The sequence below is a fragment of the Rattus norvegicus genome, chromosome 2, assembly GCF_021556685.1.
Source record: "Rattus norvegicus strain SHRSP/BbbUtx chromosome 2, alternate assembly SHRSP_T2T, whole genome shotgun sequence".
Lineage (NCBI taxonomy): Eukaryota > Metazoa > Chordata > Mammalia > Rodentia > Muridae > Rattus > Rattus norvegicus.
In genome coordinates, this window is record NC_141535.1 from 219,997,871 (window position 1) to 220,020,870 (window position 23,000).

The following is a 23,000-nucleotide window of genomic DNA, read 5'->3' on the forward strand; positions in this document are numbered from 1 at the left end:
GCTAAGTTTCCTTCTGGAGTCCCCGAGTGTTCTTCTTTACTACTTTGTATTTCAATCACATCAGGGGAGGAGAAAGGGGTGCTGGTTTTGTTCTACTGTTTGTGTCAGTTTTGTGGAGTTGGAGGGTTGATTCTAGGATCTCCTGCGTGCCAAGGATGCCCTTTAAAATGAGCTGCAACTTAACTTTTTAAAAAAATTTTTATTAGATATATTTCTTTACTTGCATTTCAAATGTTATTTCCCTTCCTGATTTTCTGTCCATAAGCCCCCATTCCCTTCCCTCCCTCTCCCCACAACGACTTAACTTTTATTTTGAGACAAAGCCCCTTTAAACTTCCCAGGCTGGCTTTGAACTCATTCTACAGCCCAAGCAAGTCTTGAACTTGCCACCTTCCTGCCTCCAGTAGAATATCTGGCTACATGGTTCAGTAGACCAGTGGTTTCCTTGGCTCTGCAGAGAATACCCTGGGTGCTTCAGGCTTACCAAGTGCCACCTCCTTACAGTCCCCTCCCCTCCCTAACTGGGTATGCTTTCCAACCAGGCTAATTGGGAGATGCCCTTAGGCTGCTGGAGCCTGAAAATCCAAAGTTCCAGGAAATGTGTTTCTCTGAATGTCACTGTGGATGGGTATGACAACCTATCTTATTTAATCTGCCAAGTACATCTGAGCAGGCTACAGAGCTTCCCCACGGTTGGCAGACAGCTATTCTCTTCAGGTCCTGCTTCTTACAGCACACTACTGCCCATTCCCCCTGCTCCCTATGCCTTCCTAAGAAGTCACTTTCACTTGCCATCTCCAGATCTGTTTTTAGGGAGTTTTACAGCTACTCAGAAGAGGAACAAAGCAGCATTGTAAAGAATCCCATTCTATATTCTTGCCACGCTGCTAACGCGGTGCTAACCGGAAGACCAGTCGATCTTCCCCATCTTCCCTAGCGCCAGCCTGACCCAACACTTCTGGAACAGCCAGGGGCTTCGTGATCTGTGAGCACAGCTTCACATAGGGTGGTCGCTTCCCTGGGACTATATCATAGAAAGAAGATGTGTTACTGGAAACAGGTACAAGACATACTATCCTGGGATGTCTGAGAGTGTCCTAAGTCAAAATGAAAGAAGGCAGCGGCACCACTCTCTTTTAATTTTAGCATCATGATATTGTACCTCATCTCCACTGGGTAAAGAAAAAGATTTGGGAACATAATATGCCTAAGATCGGAAGTCACGTAAATGCAATGATAAAGGCTGTTACATGCTATCTAAATTCAGCGGCATCAGGGATCATTCCTGAAGGTGTAATTACCGTTCTGACTGTCTTACAGGCTCCATCAGTGTTAAATATGACCACTCTAATTGTCTCCACAGACACTGACTTAATGATTTAGGATGGCACATCTACTCCCAGTCTTCTGTCTCTTAATGTAGAATGGGCGCCCAAGATCCTGATAGGAAGAAATCCCACAGACAGAGATGAGAAATGGTTCATTTGAAGAGATGGTGGGGGCCACAATGTGACCCACATAGGGTTCATCTGAATGATAAAACTTTCTGTTCTACACTTCTCCTAGTCTTGGATTGAGCAAAGAGAAGAGGTCAGAAGAGGTCACTCAGCCCACAGAGTAACTGAGAGCACCATTTTCTACCAGAAAAGAGCAACTCAGACAGAGGGGAGCTGAGCCTTAGCCTAGGAAAGGACCAGTTCCCTCCTCCCCACTGTGGATGAAGGTACTGCCTAGAGATTCTTATTGATGTATGCTAATTATCTAAGATAGGACTAGAGAGATGGCTCAGTGGTTAAGAGCACTGACTACTCCTCAAGAGGTCCTGAGTTCAAACCCCAGCAACCTCATGGTGGCTCACAACCATCTGTAATGAGATCTGATGCCCTCTTCTGGTGTGTCTGAAGACAACTACAGTGTACTCGTATATAATAAATAAAAAAACTTTAATAATACAAGATAATAGGGTACCTGAAAGTATTTATTGCAATCTAATATTTTAATAAAGGGAAACAAAAGGAAGACTGGCTTCGGTGTTAAAGTCTCTTGCTTCTTTGCTCAGCTACAATCGATTTGTAACAAGTTTCCTATGAATATATAATTGTATTTTATAAACACAGACAAATAATACTACTTCATGATAAATGATCTCTAAAAATCATGCCTCCAGGAATCACAATAAGATGTGTACAGTATCTGGTTAAAAACTTAAGGAAAACATTAAGTATAAATGTTACAACTGTCCTTTCTTGCTGAATAAAATTTTAAAACTTTCTATAGCAAAATGGGATTTTATTCCTAATGATATATTGGTTCACTTGGCTGTAATTTTTTAGGGGAGGGGTCTGCATAGAGGGAAAGTGATAACCAAGGATGTCTGGTTTTGCCTTTTGTTTGCTTGTTTGTTGCTCCAATCCCTCTAGCTGAAACAAAGAAAGGGCTGGCTGACTTTGGCTCAATAATGACATATGACAGGAAGAAACAATTACTGGGAAACCTGCCTAGTGGAAGCTTATTTTGCAAGACAGAGGCTGTTCTTGCCTTACACACTGTAACATCCAATGCACATGTGGTCACTGGAGTGAACGTGGGAAAATACAAATGTCATCTGTCAGTTTCCTCCCTCAGGCCCCTTGGATTCACACTATACTAGCCAACTTCTCCACCATAGTTTGCATCCCTGTTCCAGCTTCCCCTCTTCGCCTCCCTCACCCACTTTCCCAGTCTTCCTATGCAACCCGGGTCTTGGAGCTAGTCTGCCAGCATTCAAAATGAAGGTCCCATCACTTCCTCTCTGGGCAACCTTGAGTTGCGTAATCACTTTCTGCCTTGATTTCCACATCTGTTTTTCATAAAATAGATCCAAATGTCCAAAGAATGTCAAATAGCTGTAGTCCTTACTCAGTGCTTGGTGGTGTGGTGTATAGACACATGATTGCTTTCGAACTTGAAGTTCTTCGTACATGCTATAGTCATCCCCTTTTCCCACCTGAAATATAAAATCCTGGGGAAATGAAGTCTCCTGTACACTCCCCAGGCCCCTCTTCCTATTAACCGAGGCTCAGTCAATCAGTTCTCAAGTAGGACAGGAGAGAATAATTATTGTGAAACCTCCCACTGGATGCTTATTACCCATGTGAGGGATGCCTTGGAAATTTAACCTCGAAAAGGTCTAGTAGTATTAAAGTTGTCCAATCTACTTTACTGAGACAAAATAGTAACTACAAAGTTTGTAGTTATTAAAGCTTCCCAAAATACCTTCTTTGTACCATATCTAGTCATTTTCCTCCTTCATGTGGTTTTAACTCCCCCCAAATAATTGATCTTGTGATACCTTATATGTGACATACAGTAATATAAATATTACACAGAATAACATCGAAATCATCACAAAAGAGATGCAAGGGTCTTTTCAGGAAGAATTAAGTAGCAGCAAAGACCGAAAGGTGCCTGGGAAGTGGGCAGGGGTGAACTTCTCTCCACTCAAACTGAATGCTAAAAGTATAAAGGAGTTAGAAAAAGTGGGGTAATGCCCAAGGACAGGTGATGTGCTCTGACACCCCACTTTACCCAGTATTCACGCTGGGATGGCTGGGCTGGACCAGAATGATGTCCTTAGAATAGTTGTTGCATCCAGTGACCCTGGGGCTGGTCCCTGGGCTTGATGTCCTGAAAGTCTGATTATCTTCCCCTTATTTGGGGGAGTATGTGGGTTGGTATGCAAAGTAACTCTGTAACTGTACACAAGTGTCTACAGCACTGGGGCAAAGTTTGATAATGGCTAAGTGTCTTAGTTAGGGTTTTGGTGCACCCATGGTGTAGTAACCATAGTGTAGACACCATGACCAAGGCAACTCTTATAAGGACAACATTCAATTCATCCTGGATTACAGGACCAAAGGTTAAGTCCATTGTTATCAAGGCGGAGAATGGCAGCATTCAGGCAGCCATGGTACAGGAAGAACTGAGAGTTCTACATCTTCATCTGGGGGCAGCTAGGAGAAGACTAGCTTCCAGGCAGCTAGGATAAGGGTCTTAAAGCCCAGGCCCACAGTGACACACCTACTCCAACAAGGCCATACCTACTCCAACAAGGCCATACCTACTCCAAAAAGGCCCCAACTCTTAATATGTGCCCTGGGCCAAGCATATACAAACCATCATGCTAAGTCTCCTAACTTTTGTAAATTCTGAGATTATCACACTTTACTGGCTTTATATTATAGACATTTTCCAAAAAATCTACCCAATTAAAGAGAATAACATACTGGCTTGGATTTCGGTCAAAATTCTTCAAGCATCTTAACTCAGTAGTCATGTTTAATATTAGGGGGAGAATCTTGTTTGGTAAAGTTTGCGGCCTTTAGTTCTAACATGATGAAATGTCTTTTGATATGCTCTGTACGTGGATTTAATGATTTTTTTGCACTTATTTACTCAGTCTGGAGGGGACGCATGTGGATGTCACAGGCTAACTTGTTGGAGTGGGTCCTCTCCTATCAACATGTAGCTTCCAGAGAAGAATGTGGGTCATCAGATTTGGCTGCATGTGCCCTCCCCCACTAAGCCAGTGACCCTAGATCTTTATTAGATTTATAAAAATATACAGGAAATAAAAATGTAGATAATACAGATTGGTACATGTTAGTTGAATCTTCACACTTTGAAATTATTAGTTTTGGGTTTTTTTTTGTTTTTTTTTTTTTTTTGAGACATGATGTCTCTCTATATAGCCTTGGCTGTCCTGAAACTCAATCTGTAGACCAGGCTAGCCTCAAACTCTGAGACCTGTCTCCTGTACCTCTTAAGTGCTGGAATTGAAGGTGTGTGCCACCACTGGCTTAGAAATAACTAACTAGTAGAGTTTAGAGGATGAGTTTGTATAAATTTGTGTGTTATACGTGAGATAATTTGATTAAATTTCAAAGTGAAGTGCTGCTTAAATGGCCATGGGAATCTACCTTGGGCAATTTGTACCTTAGTTCATAATTAATAAAAAGTTTGTAGAGCCGGTGCTGAAAACCCTAGGTTGACACATCCCTCCCCTTGGCCCAAGCTTCCAGCTTGGCTCTATAGTATAACTTGACTAACTTATTACCCAATATGTTCTACTTTAACCATGAGAAGCACCGGATGGTTATGTTACTTCTACTTCTATTTCCCGTAACAGTAGAGTTAAAAAACAAAATCATTCTCAGGCTTCTCTATGGGCCACAACTAGGCCTCTAGGTGAGAGTCTCCTCACCCTACTCTTCTCGGTGTCACTGCTGTGCTGTAGAATGAGACTAAGCCCTGAGGGCTAGTTCACACTTCACAACCAACTCTCAGAGGACAATTCTAGGGTTTGTACATTTCCATGCGATTCACCCACAGGGGCCAAGGACAAGCTACAAACAGTATCCCTGCCAGCTGGGAAGAGACGCAGCTCGCCACACCTGCGTCAGGTCCTAACGCTTGCGCACAGACTCTGCCACTCTGCCTAGCTGTTCACCTCTTACTCGGGCACTAGGCTTTCACACTTGCCTTCCCATATTTACCATCATTTAGTGTCTGTTTTCTATTTTTGGAGAATTTCTCCTAAATTTACTTCAGTGAAAATTTTAGTCTTTCCTTCTGTGTTCTCAACTTGCCTTTCTAAGGCACTGTGTCTTGGACGATAAGCACAACAGTTTAAAAAAAAAAATCTCTGAATATTTCTTATAAAATTCTTTCTCCCCCCCCCCTTTTTTCCCTTTCTTTCTGGTTCCTAAATAATGTTCATAGAGTCAGGACTTTTTCGTTTGTCCACCCGGGGTTTAAGCTTTTATGCTTAGAGATCTTTCATGTGTCTTCTAATCCCCCACTATCTATTGGTGTCTAAGAAAGGAGAATCGGTTACTGTTTCGAGTTTGCATGTGTGGTGTGTGTGTGTGTCTGTCTGTGAGTGCCTGTGCATATGCCATGGCACATGTGTGGAGGTGAGAGAATAAACTGAGGCACTGGTCCTTACCATGCACGCCATATGAGACACGGTCTCTCTATTCCACTTTGGTGTGCACAGACCCGCTAAGGATTCTGGGAAGTGTCCTAAAGCCACCATGCTTCTTGCCATGGGAGTACTGGGGTGGCCAGTGAATGCTGCTCTATCCGGCCTCACACAGGTCCTAGGGATGCAAACTCAGGCCCTCATGCTTACACGGCAAGTGTTTTACCAGTTAAATCATATCTCAAGACCAAGTTGACTATTCTTAGGGAATAGGATGCCGTCTCTTTTATAGACGGGGGACACAGGCTTTGGAAATAAGCTTCTCCCACCCATGAGCAGGTCCTAGGGGAGGCCCAACCTGCTCTCCTTGCAAGGATGTCTTTGCTCTGGAGCCTGTACTGTGGAAGTCTTTGGCTGTCCTCTACTCTTTTAGTCTATTTTTTCGGGAAGCAAGCCATCTGGATTCCTGCCTGCTGTTGCTGCCAGACTTCTGAGAGTTCTCTACAGCGAGGGCAAGAGTGATGAATGGGAACAAAGTGGAAGGGTAGGTCCAAATGGCACACTCTGGACTCATTGCTCGACCTATTTTCAGCTTCATTTCTCACAGCTCCTCTCAACTCTTTACTGCGCACTGTACACTAGGAGAGCAGAGCCTGTCTAGGGACAGGGAGGCCCCAGTTATTATCTGTCAGCATCTTTCCCTGTTCCTTTTGGGCCACGATTTCTTCTTCAGCCTTTTTCACAGCATTCCACACCACCTACAGCTCCACCCACTCATGTCCGACACCATCCCAGCCTCCTGTCTTTAACTTCTTCCATTGGTCTATTCTTTGGTGTTTACACAGAAGATATAAGTAGGCATCTACTCGGTCTGTCACTTGGCTAGCTTCGAACTCTCTGTTGCCTAAAGGCTGTACCTTTATACTGTCACATGCCAATCATACCCTGACAGCAGGACCTAAACATACGGGCAGTATTTCTGTTGAATAATGTCTACTATTCTTGTAAGTGGGTCACCATTACCCAAGTGCTGACGGTGGCTGGGAAGGGTCAGCTTTGTAGTCCAACAGAAAGCGTTTCTGGGTGACGTTCTGCTTTCCACTCACAGTAACCACAGGATAGCCCATCTGGCTAGTCCAGGTGTCCATTACTTCTTTCACTGGTTGATTACTTGCCTGTTGTTGGGGGGGGACAATGGGGCTCCATTAATTTATAAATAAAGGGAAATTAAAAATAGCTAGTGATATTAAAATGTCGTCACTTTTAAGTTGGACGAAGAAATGTTTGAGAATATTGCCTTCCTTACCTTTTCCAGTGAATCCCAAAAGTCGGAAGTTTTCGCGTTCTTGAACTTGAAGTTTTCCAAGTAAATCTGTGAAAGATACGTGCTTTAAAGCCTTTAAAGCTTTTGTTTTCCTTGTACCTCCACAGCCTCACCCAGACCTCCTACAACTGTTCATGCTGTTTCCATAGCATGAGATCAGAGAGAGAGAGAGAGAGAGAGAGAGAGCGAGAGAGAGAGAGCGAGAGAGAGAGAGAGCGAGAGAGAGAGAGAGAGCGAGAGAGAGAGAGAGAGCGAGAGAGAGCGAGAGAGAGTGAGAGAGAGAGAGCGAGAGAGAGAGAGAGAGAGAGAGAGAGAGATCATACAAGAAACAGCCATTGCCTTCTTGCAAGAAAACATTTCCAGACACTGATCTTTCAGTGCTGTTCGATTTTCACATTATTAAGTGTTCTTTCCACATTTCAGCCACCTTAAAAGTGGGCACTTCTTTAGTACTTTAGAACTTGAACTTAGACAGTAGTGGGTCGAATTTGCCATGCTGAGGAAATGAACACGCATGTAGTTTCCTCAATGATGATAAAGGCGGTGTTGAGTAAATGGGAGAAATTATTAAAGTTGGAGAGAAAGTCTTTACCCTTAAAATACTTTTAAAAACATAAACCTTTTACATAGAAAGCTGCCCCACTGGACGTTCCGCTCACAGAACTCTGCAGGGGAATTTCAGAAGCACTGGGACATGCCCCCAGAGAGCTGTCTCTGTCTTTTCTAAACCTGGCCATTGCTTGGGATGTGGGGGTTGGTCTTCTGGAGACTTGCTAGTGTTCCTGCTCTCCTTCTCCTGTGGCTTTGAGGACCTGTGCTATTTAGTATGTGGGAATCTTACCTAGAAATCAAATTTTTCATGTGTTCTCAGTGTGTAACATTTAATCCCTATGTTGCTTTAATGTTTCAGGAAGTACTATATCTAGGTCACATTATCTTCTAGATTCTTCTTTATTTCAGGTACTTAGAAATAAAACAAACTTAAAATCCCAGAACACCTCCAACAGGGCGGAGGTTGGCTTGGAATTCTGACCCCATGTTAATTCTTTTGGTTAATTCACTTCTCAACACTACCACTAGAGGGCAGGCAAAGGAAGGCAGAAATGTGGTTTTGGTCTTCACTCCAGATTTACTATAATATGTAATAACACTTAGCATACTTCCTATGGGGTTGCAAACTCCTTCAGCTCACCAACCAGATATCCCAGAGCTCCCAGGGACTAAGACACCAACCACAGAGTACACATGGAGGGACCCATGGCTCTAGGCACATGTTTAGCAGAGGATGGCCTTATGAGGCATCAATAGGAGGAAAAGTCCTTGGTTCTGTGAAGGCTGGATACCCCAGTGTAGGGGAATGTCAGGGTGGGGAAGCGGGAAGGGGTGAGTAGTTGGGGAGGGGAATACCCTCATAGAAGCAGGGGGAGGGGGGATGGGATAGGGGGTTTATGGATGGGAACTGGGAAAGGGGATAACATTTAAAACGTAAATAAAGAAAATATGCAATAAAAGGAAAAAAACCACTTAGTATATAATAACAATTCTAACTGTAGCTATAGTTAATGCCATCTTCTAGGGAACAGTGCCTTCATAAAAAAACATCTTGGAGGAGTTCATTTGTTCAGTGAGTGCTTTCTTAGTCTTTCTTCCCTGTGTAGTCTAGGCTGGCCTTGATCATGTGTCTATCCTGCTAAATGGTTTTTTTGGTTTTTGTTTTTGTTTTTGTTTGTTTGTTTGTTTGTTTGTTTGTTTACACTTACAAGATTTTCAGCAGAGAAGCTATCTTGGAACTGGATAGGACCTTAAATATTACTTAACATAATGCTCCTGTTTTTGAGATGAAAGAAATGGTCCTGGCCAAATGCCTGTGTCCTTGGAGGAAGAGATGTGTGTTTGAGACTGGTTAGCAAGAGTCTGAATGCTGGACCAATGCATGGGTATTGGTTTGATGGCTCCCCCTCCTCCTTCTCCCTCTCCCCCTCCCCCTCCTCCTCTTCTTCCCCCTTCTCCCCCTCCCCTTCCTCCTCCTCCTCGTTCTCCTCTTCCTCCTCTTCATTGCAGTTTAACGTTAATGTTGAAATTTACATAAACAGTTGAAATTTACCAAAAAGTACCACTTTTGCCTTGGCCAGGTCAGTGCTTCCTAATAGTCTGTACTATGAATTTCTCTTCTTCCCCTTATCACTGTCACATCAGCTTCCCAGTCTAAATCACATGACAAGCTAGGGCATAGCTCCCTTGTTAGTTGGTTCTGGTGAACACAAAAGGAAAATGAACAGTGTGTGCTGTTAGTGTCCTAGGAAGGAAAAGGCCCTCCCAGCCCAGCCATCCATCTTTCCCCAGGTTAGTACTAATAGTAGAACAAGAGAAGATTGACACATTATCAGAATGATATCCTCCTACTAATGCCTCACCATCTATTGCACTTTTAAGAATCTTTCAGTGAATGACAACATCATTTTGTTGTGTGGTGCTGTACTTGTTGAGATGAACGCAAAAAGGAGACAACTGGTCTACCCAAATTCTGCAATGGCCACTTTTCCTAATGGAGACTCAGTCTGGGTAGAAAGCTAGAATTTGTAAAGGGAAGTCCTTGAATTCCAGTTTCCCAGGCCATGGGGCTTTGGGGTAATAGCCATGGTGTGATGACAGCAGTTCAAGGGTGATTCGAGTGACAGGTTGAATGTCCCAGGTGATCTGAGAGCTACAGTGATACCTGAAAACACCAGTTCAGGCTTGAAAAATGAAAGAAATAAAAAGTGCTTTGGTGTTTTTTTTCCCCCATAAAACCCTATTTTCCTATAAATTCCTACAAATAAATTCACACCATAACATTTAATTGTATGAAACGTACAATCGTACCCTTTAATTGTATGAAACATAGTGCCTACTAGCCATTGATCCAGGTTAAATTTATAGGATCATTTCTAGTTATGGTTAGGGACTGTTGTAGCTTGAGAAATATTAGTCTCAGGTGAGACTTTTTAAGTTAATGACAATACATTAGGGCAAGGAGGACTGAAAATTTATTGAAAGGTCTGAGCATTTATTGAATGGCTAGCTCGGCTGTTTACTTTTAAGGACTTTTTGATAGTTCTCTACAAAAATATGAAGGATTTAATTTAATTTAAAGTCAGCTCTTAAGATACTGAGAATGTCTTAGCAGCAGTTTAAATTGAAAACTATGCAAATAGAGATGTAATAAGTTTTTAAAACAAGTTTTTTCTCTTTCCTTTTAATATTTTTTTGTTTGTTTATTTGAAGTAGGGTCTCACTGTGTAGCCCTAGTTGATTAGAAATTACTATGTAGATCTGACTGTCATTGAAATCACAGATATGTCTGCCTCTGCCTCCCAAAAACTGGGATTAAAGGTGTGCCCCACCATGCTCAAGTATTTTTATTATTTATTTATATGTTCAACTCTATACATATAGACATTCACTCAACAAACATCTTCTGGATGATCTAATATGTGAAAAATTCCATGGGTGCTGAAGCACACCTAAGGACGTGGGAGTCAAGGCCTCCATAAAGATGCTCACAATAGAGAAGTGGTGAGAATTGAGTTTGAAGCTCCTAGGGAGTTATACTTGTTCATAGATCTTGTACCACAAATATCCACAGGATATTTTATTAATGAGCAAAATATCTTTGTATGTACCCTAAATATTTTCTAAATTCCACTCTCCTGTTTTAGTAGGCACATAGGCATTTTACTATTTGTCCACTAATAGGGACCACTACCTTTTAAGATATCAAAGTGTTAAATAAATGCCACCTATGAAGACATGGCTATGTGAAAGAGAGCTATAGGGGTGGTAGTGGCATGGTCCTGTAGTGGCATTATCCTGGAAAACAGCATGACAGATAACTGATAATCTGTGTAAAAATTTGTGCCATATGGGCTGTATCAAACCCTGGGCTATCACAGTGGAAGCTGGAGAGGGAAGGGAATCAGCGAGGATATTCCCAGGTTGAAACGAGCCCATCTAGAAGATGGGGCAGTTATAAGGACACATTATAGTAACTTCAATAAAGAGCAGGCGACACCAACCTGAGATGATTGGCATAGGGCATTCTAGAAGAACAAACATGAACTGGAATGTCCAGTGGAGTGACAAGTTATGAATTCTTATGCATCTTCCCAAAGGGACCAAGGTATCTGTATTCACTGACTTTATAAGATATGATTCTGGTTGGCATGAGGTAATGAGAAAGGGACTGCACAGTGAGACCCATGTTCTTACAAAAGATACAGGAATATTTGTCCCCTGTGCCTCATGAGAACGTAGGAGACTGCCCCCAAGACAAGAGGATCCTCACCAGCAACTGAAATGCAGCACCTTGACCCTGGACTTTACCACTGTTGTGGAAAAATAAGTTTCTTTTTTTAAAGCCACCTGGTCTAAGCTATCTTTTCTTTTTTTTTTGTTTTTTTTTTAAGATTTATTTATTTAATGTATATGAGTACACTGTTGCTGTCTTCAGACACACCAGAAGAGGGCATCAGACCTCATTACAGATGGTTGTGAGCCACCATGTGGTTGCTGGGATCTGAACTCAGGACCTCTGGAAGAGCAATCAGCCCTCTTAACCACTGAGTCATCTCTCCAGCCCCTAAGCTATCTTTTCATTGCAGCCCCAGCCATGTAAAGAGTATCCACACCTGTAAAAGGTATCCACACATGTAAAAAGTATCTGCACATGTAAAGAGTATCCATACATGTAAAAAGTATCCACACATGTAAAAGGAATCCACACATGTAAAAGGAATCCACACATGTAAAAAGTATCTGCACATGTAAAGAGTATCCACATATGTAAAGAGTATCCAGAATCACTAAGTAATCCACTTGAATTTCCCAGTGACATTTCTGGTGAATGACCACTGCAGATACACTGTAGAGCCTTAACCTGATGTAAAGCCACCCTTTATCTTTTATCACATTTTATCTCTTGCTTATCTGTTCATGTTCATGAAAAGTAAAAAAGCAATTTTCCTTAGTCAGCCAGCTGCAATTGTCACCTACATATCAGTATGGCTTACTTTTGCTACCACCAAAAAAAAAAAAAAATCGATCCTACCTGACACCCCTTTTGGAATTTCTCTGGTGTTATCCAGTCTTGAAGCATTCTCAGGATAGAAGCTCCCTGGGATGGAAAAAAGAGACCAATTAAATTAATGAGACTGTAAGGAACAGTATCAGTGAGCATTACTGCAACGTTCCATGATTGTATTCCAGTGTTTCTTGAAGATCATCCTGATGAATTACATAGTTACTGTGCTATGATTCAGGGTAAAACAAGCAAACACATACAGAGAGGGAGAGAGAGAGAGAGAGAGAGAGAGAGAGAGAGAGAGAGAGAGAGAGAGAGACAGAGACAGAGAGAGAGACAGAGAGAGAGACAGAGAGAGAGACAGAGAGAGAGAGACAGAGAGAGAGAGAGAGAGAGAGACAGAGAGAGACAGAGAGAGACAGAGAGACAGAGAGAGAGTCCCTTCCATGTATCTGTTTTTAAATATCTAAGTGGTAAAGGGAAATTGCTCAAATTGCCATCCAGTGACTCGAGGCATAAATGGTTATTGCACTTCCTCAAATGAGCCAGCAGGTGGCGCTTTGTTAATGAAAGAAACAGAAATGGTCCTCACCGCACGTTCTTGGCTAAAGCACTAATTCAAGGTGAAATTCTGACAAATTAATAGGTATATCACCACATAAGAAATAGTAAGTATATTTTTGAAAGGAAATATAAAATAGCTCCCTAAATAATATAGTATGAATAGATAGGTAATGTAGACACAAAACCATTTTATGTCAAATGTGTAGCTGGTTTCATTTGGTTTTATAGATCTCAAGAATCTGACACATGCCCTGATTTCCAGCTTCTTCCGTGTTGGTTAATACTAAGACACACTACTTGTACGATTTTTATATCAGTTTTCAACTAATAAACATGAATATATTGCCTTCCCACTTAGTCATTTCTACTACAACTTCCCAAGTATTTTAAATTGCATTTGGACACAATAAGAATAAGACTTAGGAACATATTTCTTTCTGACACTATTTTAAGCCCCTGTCATATCCAGGACTTAGAGAACTGAATCTGAGCATTCCGTTGTGCATTCCTAGGACAGATAATCAATCATTTAAGAGAAGGCTGAAAAAATGCCACAGGGATGAGAGGGACGCTGAAAATTGTAGTGTTGGCGACCTTCACACAGCAACTGTTTTCCCTTAGGCTGATTTTGATAAATATCATTTTAATAATTATAAAGACAACCATGTCAGTGTTCATCCACTATAAAAGCAGTGTTTCAGTCACTTAATACAATGGCTGGCTTGTGAGGACCCAAGATAGAAAGCTATACACTTAATATATAGAGTTAAATTATACTAGTATAAGTATGAAACATGTGTGGAAGAGGCATCGTGAGAGAGAGTGTCACAGAAGCTAGAGTTTGACATTCCTAGCAGCATCTCATCTAGGTTTACTGGCTAAAAAATGACTTGCCTACAAAACACAAACACAACCGCCTCTCTCTCTCTCTCTCTCTCTCTACACACACACACACACACACACACACACACACACACACACACACACACAGGATGAAGGTTTTTCCCTCCAATCAGGCTGCATTTGAATGTTTGTTCTAAACACCAAAGTTTTCTCCTGTTAGAAATGCCCATACAGTTAGTTGGCTGTCCCCGCTGGCCACAGAGCAGAAAAGTAAGACATAATTTAAAAAAAAAAAATCAAGGTAAGGACTGGTAGGATGGTTAGTGGGTAGAGGAGCTTGCTGCCAAGCCTCACAACCTGAGTCCAAACCTCCAATTCCACAGGATGAAAGGCAAGAGGCTGTCCTCCCTCACCATGTGCATCTGTGGCCATGCTCCCACAAAATACATTTTAAAAAAAGTACATTAGGTGTTTAGGGTGTAATTGCTGAATTATCAGAATGAAGTTGCTTTAAACAGAAGTGAAAAAATTAGAAAATTAATTCCTAAATCCTGTATCAATGATCAACATTGAGTCCTTCACCTGCAAAATACCACCTATTTAATATTTAGCCCCCGCTGTGTTCTCACCTGTTTTCCAGCCCTCACAATGAAATCTAATCATTTCTTTTTAAAAACAAAATTTTAGACATGGACTAAAAATCAGTTTAAAAAAAAAAGATGCTTGAAACCAACGCCATGTATCTCTTACCTTGCTGTATGATATTCCATCGAACACAGACGTTATTTCAGCTGGAGTAGACACCGTGACAACCACCGGATGTGAGGACATCAGGGAGTCATCCTCCTGCACAGGTAGCACGTCTTCAAGCAGCACCTGACTGAGCTGAAATTGCAGAAGGCAAAGAAAGATAGCACTTCCCCCGGATGGCTTTCTATTTTATAATATTCTATGTATTCGAAACTGTGGGAGAGGAAGGGAAATGACTCAGATTATGTAACGAGGTCTCTAGGTCTTCAAATGAATCCTGTGCGAAAAACTTCTCCACACTGATTCCAGTCCTTGTTCTTTAATTCTTACTGCTCTGCACTTTAAACCGAACCAAATGTCTCAAGTTTTCTTGTCTGGGAAATGGGAATGATGTCACCTCTCGGGGTCATCATGAACACTGACCACCGAGGTAGAGAGTCAAAAGTACTTTAATAGAAAAAGTAAAAGATAAAATAATTTGCCCGTCGTGTAATTTATTTTCAAAAAAATTATGATGCCATCAATGTTTACTGGAATGATGATTGACAACTGGAGATGTATACTTATTTATTCTTACCTCTATTCCTAGCCTTTGTCATAACTGGGACAGGGGTGCCAGCAGTAGATAGTGTGACAGGAACTGGCTAATGTCCTCCAGCGCATAGGACAGCCCATGGATGCAAGCATTGTCCTAAATGTTAATAGCTCTAGGGTGGAAGAACCCTGGTGTAAATGAATGTGCGAAGACTCGACCTTGCAGAGCAGTTTCCCCACCTTTCAAAGAAGGTTAAGGAAATGCAAGTATTTCGTGTAAAAGATAGGTTTTCCAAGAGCCAGGCTTGGTTGGCACACGCCTTTAATCTCAGCGCCCTGGAGGCGGAGGTGGGCAGATCTCTGTGCATTCAAGAAGGGGGGTGGGAGAGGGATTTTCAACAATTGCTTTAAAAAAATTTAGCTGTGACTACATGTACAAGATCAAGCCAGCCAAACTCCCAGCATGGATGGAGGAGAGGTTACGCTGCCCCACCCCTACCAAAGGAGCTATTAGTAATCAATGGCTATGCGGAGGAAGAGTCTGCTTTCTGCAGAAATGTGGTCCTTGTTACCCTTGTTCCAGTAGCTGGTCCTATACCTGAGTGCTTTGGGTTTGTTCCTTCGTTTTTGCTCATTTTTATAAGGACATAAAATTGTGAAGGAAAGTGGAGCAGTGGGGTAGATGGAGGGAAGAGGCAGGAAACAGAAAAAAAAAACCTTTTTAAAGGTGAAAAAGAAAAAGTTATAGATTTTTTGGAGCCCCAAGGAAGTTAAACTTCCATTGGATGGTGCTGTCTTTTATTTTCAAACTCGCCTTTTAGTAGTCTTTCTGTGACACTTAGAAGGCAGTGAAATTTAGAGGTCATTTAAAAATACTTTCGGAAGTCAGAGAAAAATTAAAAACAACTCTAAGTTGAGAAGTCTCGCTATATCTTTATCAAATTCACGTGGAAGGCTAAGCCCTTTGAATGTGCTTTGTTGCTGTTCCCCTTTACCACAACCAGATGAGGTAGTTCTTATGTCCACCTCTGTTTAAAGGGATGCAGATGAGGGAAGTTACTCAGTATCAAAAACAGTCCAGCAGAGGGCAGTATTCTACACGCTTCACGGCACTCTCCATTTACATCTATGGAGAGTACATACGTGTGTATGTACAGCCAGAGACGAATACTTACATGATCTAAATACAAACAGAAACGGCTTAATTTTCCTAAAGAAAATTCTGTACCATTGCTGGAAATTTTTATTCTAGCTCCATTGAAGGCACACTGTGAGAACGTTCACTATGCCTACGGTTTGGGAACTTGGACGCTTACTTGATACAGAACACTTTGGACGTTAAAGGAGACCTGACCCAGAGAAGATCATGCACCTGGCTCACGGCCAAGCTTCCTGCTGTGTATCTAAGAGGTGACGTATTTAGGATATGAGCTTGTGCCTGACTGCTAAACTTTTACCTCTTCACCACCTTCCAGCAACCTGCTCAATTCAAACAGCTTATTAAATAAGACTTTGGAAAAGCTGACACTCTACTTCCTGGAAATTTAAGGCGGGTGTTATCTATACTTTCTCCCTTGACTTCCCGATTCTTCCAGGTGTCTGTCTATGGCTCCCTACTGCCTCCGTGACCAGGTAAAGGCTCTTGGCAAAGAACAGCTCAGAAGTCACTGGCTCCCATCTGCCCTCACAGTCTACTATCCAAGACCACCGTTAAATTTGACCCTGATCGTAGACCATTGTCAAAGGTTTCAGTCGAGTTTCCACAAAGAAAAGCGACTCAGAGAGTATGTTTAGAACTCACCATCTGCCAGTCTGCTTCTGCGTGGTTTACTCCCAAGAACTCGAAGAACGAAGCAAATCCTTCATTTAGCCACAAGTCGTCCCACCAGTCCATGGTCACGATATTTCCAAACCACTGAAATGAGAAGCCAGGAGGAAGTAGTTAAGATGCTTATTCTCGTGGTAGAGAGCTGTGTAGGAAATTTCACAGCATGGATTTGTACCTGACACAGAGGAGTCACCGTTGTACCTAACATGTATTTCCTACTTTATCTTGATTCGAGGAATGTTGAATTCTCCAGTTCATTCCCATATTTTAAGGAATATACAGTGTTATAGGAAGGCCTCTTGTGTTTTTTGTTAAAGATTTATTTATTTTATGTATGTAAGTACACTGTCACTGTCTTCAGACACACCAGAAGATGACATCAGATCCCATTACAGATGGCTGTGAGCCACCACGTGGTGGCTGGGAATTGAACTCAGGACCTCTGGAAGAGCAGTCAGTGCTCTTAACCACTGAGCCATGTCTCCAGCCCCCCCCCCCTTGTGTTTTTATTAAACTCAAAACGGTCTAAAGCAGTAGTTCTCAGCCTTCCTAATGCTGCGACCCTTTAATACAGTTCCACGGGTTGTGGTGTGGTGACCCCAAACCATAAAATTATGTTTGTTGCTACTTTGTAGCTCTAATGTTGCTACTGCTATGAATCATAAGATACATATCTGTGTTTTCTGATGGTCTCGGGGGAGCCCTGTGAAAGGGTCATTTGACATCCACAGGGCAATGACCCACAGGTTGAGAACCCCTGGAAAGTTTCTGCACAGTTAAACGTTAGTTAGCATTTAGACTGACTTTGACACGGGATGTCTTATTTCTCTGTGCTCATCCATACTTTTATGACTGCTGTGGAAGAGGCCAGTTTTAAAAAGGAAGTAGATTTGCTTCGGGGGCCCCTCTCTACCTGGTGCACGAGCTCGTGGGCAACCACGCTGGCTACTCTCTGCTGGTTGGATGAGGCCGATAGCAGGGGGTCATAAAGCAGGTTTGTTTCTCGGTAAGTGACAAGTCCCCAGTTTTCCATGGCGCCGGTGCCAAAATCTGGAATAGCAATTTTATCTACGGAAAAAGACAGAGCAGTGAGAAATACATTCTTTCCACTTGTTCACAGTGCTTCTTACCAAATTAAGTCCTTCGGTTGGCTTTTTTAAGGCTAAAAATAATGTTTCAGAGTGAGAAGCAGGAACCATTTGCGCAAACATTCGGCCCTAATACACTCAACATTCCCACGGAGAAGTTCCTGCTGCCTCCGGACTTCAATGTGTCAGCCCTCCCTGTCTTCCCTTTTTTTCTTAAGGATCACGTGACTGCTCTTTTATTCGAAGCCTGTAGGGTTTTACGTCTTTTCTTCTCTGTACAGTACTTCATTTTTTATTAGTTTTCTCCATCCCTTATTTATGACCTTGGTTATAAACAGCATCTGTTTGGGGGATACAGTGTTAGGGAAAAAAAGGAATGATGTCTTTTATGAGATGAGAAGACAGAGCTTGTCAGTTCACAGAGACAATTTGCATGTCAAGGACACAGACTTGGAAACCCCATCCCCTCCAATGATGTACAATGTAAGGACGGTTTGATTCTCTGACTATCTAATCCTCTTTCCCCTTCCCTTCCCTTTGCCGTCTTCTTTTATATTTTAAATAAGTTAATGTTTTTGATCCAGGTCACAGGAATTTCTGTATTTTTCTCTGGATTTTAAATATAATATCTAATAATATAAAAATATACAACATTGATATGTGATATATACTATAATAATAGATATGGTATCTAATAAAATCGAGAAGAGGCAGTGTTGAGCAAACAGGAAGAGTATTGATTAGTGGGAAATACAGCTCCCTCAGCTAATGAACTAAAACCTGAATGGAATTTTATTACTACTAAATGAGAACCCAAATTTCAAATAAGTGAAATTTCATTCTAACATGTCAGAAGGGGGCCTTTCTGGTTAAAATAAAAATTTCTTAAGGATCTGTGTAAAAGAATAAAAGATATATATCTTCATTAAAAATCAAGGTAATAGTAGTGATTTTCTTCTCATGATATTCTCATTCCAGGGGTTGGTCACTATGGCATAAGAATATCCCTAAAGCTTGGGAAAGTATTGCCCCCGTAGGCAACATTTTTCACAATGTTGGAAAGTATAATTTGCACACATCCTTGAGCAAATGAAAGTAATCTCTTCTCTAGTGAACACAGACATTATAATTAATCAATGTCAATTCGATTACCTCTTGACGTACGTGAGGACACCATTTCCGAAGGCTCTACCTTACAGCTAATTCTGAAAGTGTTGACGATGCACAGGGAAGCAGAGGGGAAGGGAAGACAAGAAGGGGAGGAAGAGAGACACTGGTGTGAGCTCTGCATCTGGGGTCACCATGACCACATGGAGTGAGACAAAGACAATGAACTCTGCAATCGGTTCCTGAAACATCCAGAATTTTCCTTCTAACTCTGGTGAAAAGCTACTGTCTTTCTGTCTCCCCTCATAATTGATAAGTGATACAAAGCCATTGAAATGAAAATGAGGTGTGTGTGGACGTGTGCCATGTCCTCTGCCTTCCACAGGATTTATTAGGTTGGTAAGTACTTGATAAGGAAGTGGACTCTTGGTTGTCTCTCTCTTTCTGTCTCTCCACGTATCTCTCTGTGACTCTTTCTGTCTCTCTCTGTCTCTGTCTGTAGTCTTTCTCCAAGACAAGGATTCTCTATGTAGCCCTGGCTATCCTGGAACTCCCTCCATAAACTAGGCTGGCCTTGAACTCAGATCCACCTGCCTCTGCCTCCCAAATTCTGGGATTAAAGATAGGCACCTCCACAGAACAGGCAGTTGATTGGTTCTCTTAATGTCTTCCCTAGAAGTGTCTCCAAGGGTCGGTCTTACAGTTACAACTTTGTTCAAGTCACTCAAGCTTGTTTGTGCTGTTGACAGAGATAGCCTTGTCCATACACCAGAATATGGCTTTCTTTGCATTTTACCCCAAAAAATGTATTTCTCTTCACATTGAAGAAAAGAAAACTCTGGAAGGAGCTTCAGTATTTCATTCCCAGGGCTGAAAAGTCTTGCACAACAAGGGTCGGGTTGGAAGCACACGGGCCTCTTACAACATCACTGACCCTTACTGTTTTCCAACTTCCTTAGGAGTGTCATGCATGCAAACTGTTGGAGGAGACCTGATTTTTAAATCAAATGACGGAGGTGGCTGTTCTGGCCCCACTGCGAGTAAGCTCTGCAGGAGTCACTTTCCAAATCAAAGATTAGATCTTCATCATATCAGAGGAGAGAGTGACTATTATTTTTGAAAGACTCCGGTATGGATCTTTGAGCTCGTAGTTAGCTTCAGACAAGAAGTGCAGGCACATACTAAAAAGGCTCAGAGATGATCAGTAATTAATGGTAATATAGCTAGACACACTAGGGTAACTAAAAAAAAAAAAAAAAAGACAAAACAAAACAAACCCAAAGGCTACTTGAAAGGAGGAATTGAAAGTATTTTCTCACCCAGTTTCGGAAGAGAATACTCCATAGCGAAGTAGTCTTCAAAGAAGTCAAACACAGCTTTGGTTATGTTTGCCGCATACTCTGCTGTTTGCTTTTGGTTGGGCTGGACGTAAACAGTGAGCTAGTAACAGAGCACAGACATTCAGAGAGGTAAGTCTTCATCTGACCAAACGCATACCCACCAACTGTGGGGCATTGATCTAACTGAACGCCGGAGTCCTTTGGGGTCAGAGCATCTAGTTCGAGTCCCCAGCCTGCTTCGTGTAGCCTTGCACAAATCACTTCACGGCTCTAAGACTTGGGTAAAGAGGGTCATGAAGATGTAACTGTGTGACATCAGTGGGCAGAAACACCTTAAGGTCTGGTGATTGGCATGTAAACCGTTGCTACCAAAGCCCAGTAGCGTGTGAGACATTGACAGGTATGATCACCCTTCTAGAAATCTGTGTTGCCTGGGGCTGGAGAGATGGCTCAGTAGTTAAGACCACTGACTGCTCTTCCAGAGACCCCGGGTTCAATTCCCAGCACCCACGTGGTGGCTCACACCTGCCTGTGACTCTAGTCCCAGGAGATCTGACACCGTCACCCAGCCATACATGTCAGCACACACAAAATAAAAATAAACAAATCACTTTTTAAAAACTGAAACAGAAACAACCCAAACCCTTGCATTGTCTATGTGTCTATTTGTCTTTCCTTGTAGCCACTGGTTTGTCTTGTGTACGCAGTTCCTTGTGAGAAAACAAATTCATTTCATTTTTCTCATTGAAGGTGCTTTTGACCACATGTTTCTTTCCCCTTGGTAACATTCTTCTCTGCTTTTCTAAATAGCCCCAGCCATGTTTCCGTTTCACTCCCAGAGCCTAAAATACGATGACTCAAAGTTTTCCCAAGAGGGAGTGAGTAAGAACCATCTACTCTCTGAGTTGCCGGAGTATTATTTTATGTCCCTATGACCTAATTTACAACCAAACTGAGTGCAAATTTTTGTCTCAACTCTGATCATTCATGACTTTATTAAAAATTATTATTATGAATCCTTCTAAGCAGATGAATAGATGCTGTCCCTGGATGCTAGGATCCGGGCTGAGGAACCTTCTGATTGTCTCGAGATTTCTTTTCAGTGTGCGGAAGAGGGAAGAGTGCTTTAGACTACAGCCCACTATATTGGTGAGAAAGTCAAGTGAGGTATGAACCTGATCCAAAACCCTCCAGCAATGGTGAGAGTTAGTCATTTCAGTAAGTTCAAGACTATTGACCCAACTAGACCAGATGATTCAAGATCAGAAAAATGAGGAGGAGAAGGAGAGAGAGAGAGAGAGAGAGAGAGAGAGAGAGAGAGAGGGAGGGAGAGAGAGAGAGAGGAGACCCACTCATATCCTGTTCCCATTACTACAGAGACTGCAATGATGATGTTCCTTTGAGCATACACCCCCTGGCCTGTCTCTTAGAAGAGCTCCTATAATATAAAGGGCAAATAGTGAAAGAATGTCCCTTAAATGGCCAGTGCTGACCAACTGCTCCCCACCTTAGCTGATAGTCTCACCTCTTTTTCATAAATCGAAAGGAACTCCCACCTCAGTCAGTGACCCTCTCAACACTCTTTGAGCTTTTTAGGGCTTAACTTGCCAGAAAAGAGATGATCCATTTCTTCTACCTTGCCTATCCTCTTGTTTCATAGTGACAGACCTTCTCCAAGTGATAACTGAACCCAAGGACCCAGCTGGAAGCCCCTGAAGGGAACAATGGTGACTTTCCATGAAAGATCAAAACCACCATGGTGACAGGGCACTGCTTACTATGAGGAGAAAGGCTCTGAACCTTTCACCTGTCCACAGGTTGGTGTGATAGCCTCACTAAGACTTTTTGCCACACTCACTCTCCATCAGACATTTCAGGGAGAGCTGTCCCTCTTGACACTGGCCAGAGGTGTACACACACACACACACACACACACACACACACACACACACACACACACACACTCTTTGTGCTGTCTGTTTGGAGTGAGAAGCCAAGTTGAGGAAAAGGAAAACCAGAAGGTAGTGAACCCTCTGCTTTAGGTGAAACTGTGGGGAAGAGAGAGACTTTGTGTTCTTTCTGCTATTGCTTTCCGATTACCCACAGAAGCCAGGTCCCTTTTACTGAATCCAGGGCTTATCATGCACACAGCTATACTACCATTGAGTTGTGTCCCCAACTCACACAGACTTCGTCCAAGCATGCTTTCTGCAAACAGTATCAGTCACTGTTTTTCTTTCTCCACATTTCTGTTGGTGACAGCAACAGTAAAGACTGCCATCAACATTCCTTCCTTCCTTCCTGGTTTTCCAGGGAATGCCCCAACCCCATCCTCACACAGAAGCATGCACCGTCTGTACCCATCCAGCTACAGATTACTCATCACCTAGGACCCCCAGACGACCCCCAGAGGTCATATTTTCCAGACACAGAATTGACCAATGAGCTAAGGAATCATAGACTAGCATCCTTGAACTGATTCTACAATCCCTTATCTCTACAATTATAAAATCCAAAGGGTTTTGAAGATTTCACAGTTAACCGACGCATATCTGTAAGTGTAACCTATCTGCTGTGCGTCAGGAACATAGTTTGACACAG

The 23,000-nt window shown here is 42.2% G+C and overlaps 1 protein-coding gene across 1 annotated transcript in view; it reads right to left on the minus strand.

Annotated features, from left to right (window-relative positions):
* Enpep (glutamyl aminopeptidase) overlaps positions 1-23,000 on the minus strand; it is a 69,982-nt gene that overhangs the window by 26,609 nt on the left and 20,373 nt on the right. Inside the window, 7 exon segments of the mRNA NM_022251.2 lie at positions 6,986-7,137; positions 7,269-7,334; positions 12,373-12,438; positions 14,503-14,637; positions 16,838-16,951; positions 17,778-17,932; positions 20,379-20,499. Coding sequence (NP_071587.2) covers positions 6,986-7,137; positions 7,269-7,334; positions 12,373-12,438; positions 14,503-14,637; positions 16,838-16,951; positions 17,778-17,932; positions 20,379-20,499 — 809 coding nt within the window.